At 38.6% G+C, this 10,011-nt stretch overlaps 1 protein-coding gene across 4 annotated transcripts in view; it reads right to left on the bottom strand.

Annotated features, from left to right (window-relative positions):
* ARHGEF9 (Cdc42 guanine nucleotide exchange factor 9) overlaps positions 1–10,011 on the bottom strand; it is a 171,996-nt gene that overhangs the window by 94,907 nt on the left and 67,078 nt on the right. For 2 of the 4 annotated variants that reach the window (XM_040631093.1, XM_040631094.1), the window contains exon 3: positions 910–1,101. The exons of the other annotated variants lie outside the window; for them this stretch is intronic. In XM_040631093.1, coding sequence (XP_040487027.1) covers positions 910–1,101 — 192 coding nt within the window. The remainder of the gene's footprint in view (positions 1–909; positions 1,102–10,011) is intronic. 4 annotated transcript variants of the gene reach the window in all.

The following is a 10,011-nucleotide window of genomic DNA, read 5'->3' as shown; positions in this document are numbered from 1 at the left end:
AGAGAGAGAGAGAGAGAGAGAGAAAGAGAGAGAGACATCTTTTTTAAAACATTATTTCCTCCATTTCCCACTGGTATTCCCAAACTGTTTAGTAAAATGCCCTTTGAAAATGTCAACTTGTCTCATGAGCTCAAGAGAGTATGAGAAAAAGCGCTCTCATTCTTACTCAGGCTAGAAAGATGGAAGGGATAGAGTTAGGGAATGTGGAGCCACAGCTCCTGGGGAGCAAAGTGGCATGCTGAAGGACCTGAGACTTATCCACTCAGTTTTTATCTTCAATAGATTCCTTCCCCTAAGCTCTTTTCTGCTCAAACCCAAAACCAGTGTTCTTCAAGTTAAGGAAGAGGACCAATTTCAGTTGGTGAAGCACCAGTTTCACCAGGAATGCCTGTTAAACATAGAGATGCCTTGGTTTACCCCAGACTGAGATTTCACAACTTTGGAGAGGCAGAGGGGGCTGGAATCTGCATGTTCAACAATCCACTCCAGGAATTCTGATGCACATTCAAGTTTGTGAACCACTGAGTTGGACGGGAGATGTGTCTGTGCTTTAATGAACGAGGTCAGGCCTTTACATGGTGTGCCAACAACCAAATCAGAAGCCAAAAGGATAGGTGTAGAGATTCATGGAAGGGAAGATGGAGGGAGGAAAGCAGGTAAAGATAGAGAGAGAAGGAATATGAAGATGAAAGATGAAAGTTAGGCAGAAAAAGAGAAACTGATAGGGACTGAGAAGCTCCAAGGGAACTGTTTTACCCACTGAGCAGAATATAGGAGGCCAATCAAGCTGCTCTTTCCAATAACTTGGGACTGTCACAGGTACAACTCAGGAGAGTTGTTGGTTCTTCATGAAAATGCCCTCTACACCACCCTGGGTTCCCCCACATATACTATCATAGCTGGGCCTACCTCACAAATGTCCTTGAGGTGCTTGATGTAATGACGTTCGGTGCTCATGATCTCATTGATGACATTGGCTCGCATCTGGTCCCGGTTCTGTAGTGGCCGGCCCAGACAGAGGCAGTCTGAGTTGGGGTCCAGGTGCCCATTCTGCACATCACTGGGCCCTTCCTCCACCCCATCCTCCTGGTTCACCCAGAGCTGTGGAAGCAGGCAGAAGAATAATAATAGAGTAATTTCCTTCTTTGAAAAGTTTCTAGCCAAGTAAAAAAAGGATAAACTAAATCTTGAAGTATTCAGAGAACATTCAACCAGAGGCCCCTGTAAATTGAATTCCAGGCTTGGCTCTAGGGTGGCTTGCTGGCTTTATGTATGATTTTAATCCTCTCTAGGCCTCTGATGACCTATCTGTAAAATGGAGGATGCAGAAGGATAAAACTAAATCATCTCTGAGAGGGTTCTTGTCTAAGATTTCAGAGGAGAAAAGAGTTATGGCAGACAGAACTCATTTTTTTTCTAATTTGAGAGAGAGTGAGAGAGAGAGAGAGCACAGAGTGAGAGGGACAAACAGAGTCACCGCTGAGCAGGGAGCCTGATGTGGGGCTCGATCCCAGGACCTCAAGATCATGACCTGAGCTGAAGGCAGACGCTTAATTGACTGAGCCACCCAGGTGCCCCAAACAGAACTCATTTGTGCTTGAGCATATCTAGGTAGCACAGCTGGATTTAAAAAAAAAGAAAACAGACTAAGCTATATATCTCAGACATATGCCAAAGCTGGATCAAACACAACACCTATGAGCATGAAGACCAAATTTGGATACTGGAGTGGGGGCATCCTGAAAACAGGACCTTCGGTGTTAATTTACATCAAAAGATACACAAATAATAATTAAAATTTGACTATAAAGTCCCTTGGGTATGTAAAGATCTCTATATCTTCAATGTTGGAGCAGAGATGACAGAATGTCCCCACACCACATAACAACAACAGCTGATTGAGCGCTTACTATACAGCAATCACCATTCTAAGAGCTTTTAATGAACTGTATTACTCAGTCCTGCTAACCATGTACCATTATTACCTCTATTTCACAGAAAAGGAGACTGAGGCTCAGAAAAAATTAAGGAATTTGTCCCAAGTCACAGTTAGGAAAGCAGAAAAGCTGGGGTAGGAACCAGGTGGTCTGACTTCAAAGCCTGTGCTCTTAACCACTGTACTAGCACCTTTGCACCTCTGGTTCTAAGGAAAACAGGAAAAGAATAGGGAAGGGTTTGGGCCAAGGTGAGCTGAGAATTATCAGAATCATCAGAAATGGATACAGTTGGTAAATGTTGAAACTATACATTCCAACATATGAAGGCAAAGGGATGCAGGAAAACCTCCTTTGGGGAGGCTGAGTGAGAAGTTTCTGGATTTGGGATGACAGCTTAAATCAGGGAAATTGATCATTTCACCCCAGTCCAAGGAAGGAGGAAGGCTAGGGGGTCAGGGAAAAAGGGAAGGGTGGAACCTTAGGAAGAGTGGTAAAATCTGCCAGGGGAATTAGCCAAAGAACTTGTCAGTTGTCTCAACAGCTTTAATCAACAATTCATCTTTCCCTTCCATACTCCCTGCCAGCGTTCTCCACTTTCTTGCCTCCAGAAGCTGAGATCAACAATTTAGATGCAACACTCTTTCTGCCACCAGAAAGGCCTGTTGGTGAGTGGCCTTAGGAGGACAGAGGCTTTGGGGTGGAGCTAGAGGAACAGTAGTTATTTCTCAACTCGGTGTATTCTCCCCACTCTTTTTGCCTCACAGAGGATGGGGGTATGGTTACCACCCAGCAAACCTAGAAATGTCACCAGCATATAGTCTACTTATTTGCCACAGGCCAAAGCAAGTAAGGCTCACTTCATTTTAATGCACTTTGCATACACAGCCAAATGTGCAAAAATGTATCTCCATTCAGAACCTATCATCCTCTACAAATGTTCTATTGGAAATTTCTTTCCATCTTTCAAATGTCAACTTTGTGTCTTCAATATGCTAACAGCTGCCCTTTAATACAGTCAACAGGCGATGATGAGGGATGATTAGTCAAGGAACAGATCTGTTCAAAAAGGTGATTCGAAGGCATTGAAGCAAGCACATCATATACATGATGTCATCTATGTGAAACAATAAAAGCCTCATCCTATAATAATCCATTAGCTTTGCCCAGCTTTTCACAAAGTAAGCTAAGCTCTGCTATAAAAAGGGTACCATAGGCAGGCCTTTAAGAGATTTAAAATGAAACAAACATTTCTTTTCTTATCAGGAGTTTAAGGCAAGTCAATTCAAAATATTGACTTTTGGATGGCTGGAATGAGATAAACAGTTGCAGAGGGAAGAAGAACAGGATATCTGCAGAAGTGTGGTACAGACAGGCAATGTCTAGAGCCGGGCCAGTTGGAAGACTTTCCTGGAAGTCCTCTCAGAGTACTTGAAGACTATTTTCCTTAGCCTTTATTGAACTCTAAGCAAAGCTGGGTTAATGCAATTCAATTTAACAAAAATCTATTTTGGACCTATTCTTTGCCTCACGACTAACTATGAGAGACACAAGGATGAGCAAGACTACTAACTCCTCCCTCCCTCCTGCCTCAGCAGTTCCAGGGAGTGTTTTCCAAATCAGAGAATATCTCTGGTCTTCATCTTTTCCTATTTCATTCCCACTGTATTGGCCACCACTCCCTAAGTGATTACCCTGGGTTATCTCCCAGCTCTAATCCCTCCCATATATCATTATCAGACCAATTTCCTTGAGTATCACTTTGATTGGCTAGTCTCACACTCCAAAATCCTCAATAGTTTCCTATTACCAAGTCCAAGTCTCTCACTGTAGAATTCAAACATTACCATAATTTGGCTTCAATTTGCATTTCCATCCTTAGCTTCTACCATGTCCTTCAGGAAAACTGGGCTTCTCCCAAACTGGCCTACTTTCTGTCCACAGATATTCCCAACTATGGTCTTTAATCCCACGCTTGATCATGTAAATAACAGAGTACAGAGGCTTTCAACCACTTCAGCAATAATGAACCAACATATCAACTTCCTGATGAAGAAACCTAGGCCCATAGAGGAGAAATAATGCCAGGGAATTGCCAACTTACCCAGATCCCCATTTTGATATGCTTTTCTATTTTATATGTATCTTCCTTTTTTCTTTCTTTCTGTTTTTCTTTTTTAATTATACAATAGATACAGGAATACATTTGCTTTGTGAAAAGTTAAAATAGAGAAAACGGAGAAGACTCAAATTATTAAAATCAGGAATACAGTAAATACTACTGCCAATCTAACAGAAGTTTAAAAAAAATGATTAACGGGAACACTATGAACAACTGTATGCCAAAAATTAGATAACCTAATGAAATAAATTCCTAAAATGATAAAAACTACATAAAATGACTGAAGAAGAAACAGAAAACCTGAACAGACCTATGATAAGTAAAGAGTAATTAAATATTTCTTGGGGCACCTGGGTGGCTCAGTTGGTTAAGAGTCTGCCTTCAGCTCAGGTCATGATCTCAGGGTCCTGGGATAGAGCCCTGTATCAGGTTCCCTGCTCAGCAGGAGCCTGCTTCTCCCTCTCCCTCTGCTGCTCCCCCTGCTTGTTCTCTCTCTCTCTCTCTCTCTCTCTCTCTCTCTCTCTCTCACTGTCAAATAAATAAATAAAATCTTAAAAAAAAAACCTTCTTAAATGGGGAAGAAAAAACAACAGGACCAGATGGCATCACTAGTGGTCTACTGAATATTTAAAGAATAACATTAATCTTTCACAACCTTTCAAAAAACAGAAATGCAGAAATTCCCAACAAAATACTTGCAAACCAAATCCAGGAACATATATATTTTAAAAAGATCCACCTTACTGGATGGACTTCATACCAGGAATGAAAAGTTGGTTCAACATATGAAAATCAGTCAATGTAATACACCATATTAATGGAATAAAGGTTTGAAAAAATACATAGTCATCTCAATAGACACAGAAAAAAAACTTGGCAAAATCCAACACCTTTTCATGATAAAAAAAGAAAACACTCAACAAATTAGGAATAAAAAGGAACTTTCTCAAACAACTGATAGAAATTTATGGAACACCCATAATTAATGTACTTAATGGTGAAAGACTGAATGCTTTCATCCTACAATCAAGAAAAAACATCACTTCCATGCAACATGTGTACTGAGGGCTAGAGTGATTGGAGAAAAGAAAGCATTCAGATTAGAAAGAAAAATTAAAACTATTCATATATGACATGATCTTATATATATTTACCTAAGGAATCCACACACAAAAAAATCCTGTTATAACTAATAAATGAATTCAGCAATGTTGCAGGATACAAGATCAATATACAAAGTTCAACTTCTTCTGAAAATAAAATTAAGAAAACAAACTGAGGGCTTCAGAGGGGAGGGGCGTGAGGGAATGGGATAGGCTGGTGATGGGTAGTAAGGAGAGCACATATTGCATGGTGCACTGGGTGTTATACGCAACTAATGAGTCATCGAACTTTACAACAAAATAAAATAAAATAAAATTTAGCTTCAAAAAAAAAAAAAGACAATAGGAAACAACGATAAAAAAAGAAAAAAAAAGAAAATCCCATTTAAGTAGCATCAGAAAGAATAAAATCCTCAGGAATACATTTTACAAAAGAAGTGCAAGACTTGTACACTGAACACTGCAAAACATTGTTGAAAGAAAGTAAAGACCTAACTAAATAAAAAGATATCTCATGTTCATGGATCAGAAAATTTAGTATTGTTAAGATGGTAATATTATGCAAATTGATTCAGATTCAACACAATCCCTATCAAAACTCTCAGGTTGTTTCTTGGCAGAAATTGAAAAGCTGATTAAAATTTCATACAGAAATTCAAAAGACCCAGAAAAACCAAAATGATTTTGAAAAAGAACAAAGTTGGAGGACTCACACTTCCTGATTCCAAAACTTACTATAAGTCTTTAGTAACCAAGTGAGTTTACTGGCACAAAAACAGATATAAAGATCAATAAAATAGATGAGAGAACAGAAATATACCCAACATTTATGCTAAATGGATATTTTTCAAAGGTGTCAAAACAATTCAAAGGGTAGCATATAGTCATTTCAACAAATGGTGAGGGGGCAACTGATATCTACATGCAAAAGAATAAACTTGGACCCATACCTCACACTATATATGAAAATTAACTTAAAATGGATTAAAGACCTAAATGTAAAAGCTAAAATTATAAAATACGTTAAAGAAAACACAGAAGCAAATATTTGTGACCTTGGATTAGGCAATATTTTCTTGCATATGACACCTAAAACACAAGCAACCAAATGTGGAAAAAATAGACTTCATTAAAATTAAAAACTTCTGCTTTGCAAATGATAGCATCAAGAAAGTGAAATAATGCACAGACTGGAAGAAAATATTTGCATATACTATATCTGATAAGGATCTAGTATCCAGAATACACAGAACTCAACAATAAAAAGGAAAATAACCCACTTAAAAATAGGCATAGTTTCTGAACGTTTTTCCAAAGAAGATATATAAATGGCCAATAAACACATGTAAAGATGCTCAACACCATTAGCTATTAGGGAAATACAAATCAAAATCACGATAAGACTCACACTCAATAAGATGGCTATAATAAAAAATGGACAATAATGTGTTGATGAGGATATGAACACTCCTGGTAGGATTGTAAATTGGTACAACTACTGTGGAAAACATTTTGGCAGTTTCTCGAAAAGTTAAACGGACAGTTACCATATAATGGAACCCAGCAGTTCTGCTCCTAGGTATATAGTCGAGAACTGAAAATATATGTTCACACAAAAACTTGTATACAAATGTTCATATCAGCATTACTCATAATAGCCAAAATGTGAAAACAATCCAAAAGTTCAACTGATAAATTGATAAATCAAAATGTGGTATGTATGTGAACACACACACACATACACATAAACACAAAATGGAATACTATTTAGTAATATAAAGGAATAAAATACAATATGGATGAACCTCAGAAACAGCATGCTAAGTAAATGAAGCCAGATACACAAATAATCACATATTATACACCATTTATATGAAATGCCCCAGATAGAGAAATCCATAAAGACAGAAAACAGATTAGTGGTTTCCAGGGGCTAGGAGGAGGGGGAAATGGGGAGTTAGTAGTAATGGTTGCAGGGTTATTTTGGGGGAGTGAAGAAAATGTTCTGGAATAGATAGTGGTGATTGTCACACAGTGAATATACAATTGACCCTTGAACAACACAGATGTTAGAGGTGCCAACTCACCACACAGTCAAAAATCTGTGTATAACTTTTGACTTCAAAAATTTAACTATCAATAGCCTACTGTTGACCAGAATCCTTACCAATAACATAAACAGTTGATTAACACATATTCTGTATGTTATATGTATTATTTACTGTATTTTTACAATTAAGTGCTAGAGAAACAAATTAAGAAAATCATAAGGAAAATACACTTACAGTACTGTACTATATTTATCTTTAAAAACCCACATATAAGTGGACCCATACTATTTAAACCCATGTTGTTCAAGGGTCAACTGTACTAAAATCCACTTTAAAATGGTAAGTTTCTGGCACATATAATATATCTCTGTAAAAAATAAAAAGTTAAAATAGTCTAGATAAGGTGAAAGTTCCCCTTCAACCACTCCTCATCCTAGTTATTACCACCTTTCCTAAGGAAATCATGGTTATAAATTGATTTGTATAATCCTTGCTGACTTTTCTCCCATGCATTTATATACCTATACACATTCTCCAGTGAATTCATTGCTCCACATGTTAAACTCATGCTAATTCATCCCTTGGTACACAGTCTTCAACATCTTTAGTAGCCTCTCCCTGCAAATGGTTTAGTAGTTCCTAAAGGAGAGGTGCCATAACATCCAGTTCTCTCAGGTCCCGGCATGATGCCTTAGCACCTGTGAAAAGTTCAACAGGGGCCTAAGCAGTGTCACAGAATGCCAGCCTACCCCTGGCTCTAGCAGTGTGATGTTTCTGAGAAAAGAATGGGTAAGCAATATTGTCTAAATGTCACCTCAATATTTTCAAAGGTCAAATCTAGTCAGCCAGAGAGGAATAAAAAGTGAGCCATCCTCTGAGAAAGTAAAGGGTTACTTCCAGTCACATTAAGAGAATCTCAGAGTCGTCAAATCAGTTATAAAGGAAATGATAGGTCACCAAACCTATACCCCCCATCCCTTAATCCACACATAAACTCCCTTAATGACATCCACTGCCAGCAACTGTCTAGCCCTTCTGCTTGAACACAAACAGTAATGAGATTGCTATCTCCCAAGGCAGCCCTTTCCTTTTTCAGGTAACTCTAATTATGAGCAGGGCCCTCTAATGTGTCTCTGTTTTATGAAGGCACCAGCCAAAAACTCAGCAAAAGGGCAAAACATAGACAAGAGAATGGGATTGGAGGAAATGAACTCTTCCTATAACGTAGGTCACTGAAAGCCTTCTCTGCCACAACAGTTAAGCAATGGCAAAGTGGCTGCAAGGTGGATGTGGGGAACTGAAAGAAAACTGGTGTGATGTAGGCACAGCTCCCACTTCTTTCACACATATCCGCACCTCAGTTTTACAGCCTCAGTCCTAGCTTCCAGGAGAATCAGGTATGCTTAGGGATTCCTGAGCATGAATGCCAGGATGCATTTTACATTCCTATCTGGCACAAAGCCAAACAGCATGGCATGTATAATCAGGCACAGAAACCATTCTTTGACCCTCAAGGGAAAGATTTTTAATAACTGTCACTAATTACATGAAAGAGCATTATAATAAGGCAGTTAACATATTGTTTTCCTTTTCCAGCACAGACACAATGAGCAATGAGCTTCAACCATAGCATGAAATTTTGGTTATACAACTGAAAAAAAAAAGACAGGAAAGGAAAGGAAAGGAAAAGATAAAATAAAATACAAGATCTGTGTGGATGTCCTGTCTCAGTATTCATGGTTACCTATTAACATGTTAGAATGGGTCTAGACCACTGAATTATAGTCCTCCCTAACAAAGACCAGTAACATCAGTCAGGACACCCTTGCTGGTCATTTCAACACAACCTACCTTTACCCTTGTATCCTTCTAATGGCTGCCCTCCACCCTCTGTACAAGAAGACCTTTCCTCCTACTGTTTTCTATCATTCTTCTATTGTTCTTGGCTTCTCTGAAAGCCTAGTTCAAGAACAGTGCCTTCCCATTTCAAAACAGCCCTGCAAGGCAGACAAATATACCTTTATTAATCCTACATTCTAGAAGAGAAATCCAAGGCAGGCCGGACAGGGGCATAGATGTCTCACAGCGAACAAGAAGCAGTAAGGATTCAAGCAAAGTCTTGAGACTCAGGCCAAAATTAAGAAAGACAATCTATGACAGTGCTGAAGGGTTTAGTCTTCAGAACCTGGGTTCAAATCCTGGCTCTACAATTGCCTTGCTGAGTAATGTAGAATAAGTTACTTAATATCTCTGATCCTGTTTCTTCAGCTATAAAATATAGAGAATAATATTGATCTACTTCATGGGGGTTGTTGTGAAGATGAAATAAGGTAATACATATGAAACCCTTAGAATAGTTCCTGGCACAGAGTTAAATATTAGCTGTTATTATTATTATTATCCTCTAAGTTGACATCATCTGCCCTAGAACCACAAGGAAACATGGCATCTGGGAGAAACCGCTCTACCTAGCCAGGAAAGGGACTTAGGAGGTACTTTTGTAATTTTCTTCATAATTTTCACAAATCTCTCACATTCCAAATGCCATTTCCTTGACAAGCAGATTCTAAACAGCTCCCACTAAGGGAGACTTAATCTGTGTGGAGATGTTGACATCCTTTGCCTGTGACAAGGCTCACCCTAAACTGACAGCTCAAGCTGGAATGGGGCTGGGTACAGTGAAACACTTTGTAAGTGACATAATTCTTCTTAGTCAACAAACTAGATGCCTTGGCAAAGCTGGAAGATTTATAAAAGATTTATAAAAGTCAACAGGGTTTCTGTAAATTAGCAGATATCAT

This window comes from Ursus maritimus, assembly GCF_017311325.1.
Source record: "Ursus maritimus isolate PB19 chromosome X unlocalized genomic scaffold, ASM1731132v1 scaffold_X1, whole genome shotgun sequence".
Classification (NCBI taxonomy): Eukaryota; Metazoa; Chordata; class Mammalia; order Carnivora; family Ursidae; genus Ursus; species Ursus maritimus.
The sequence above is the reverse complement of the archived record's forward strand: the minus strand, read 5'-3'. Positions and strand labels throughout refer to the sequence as shown.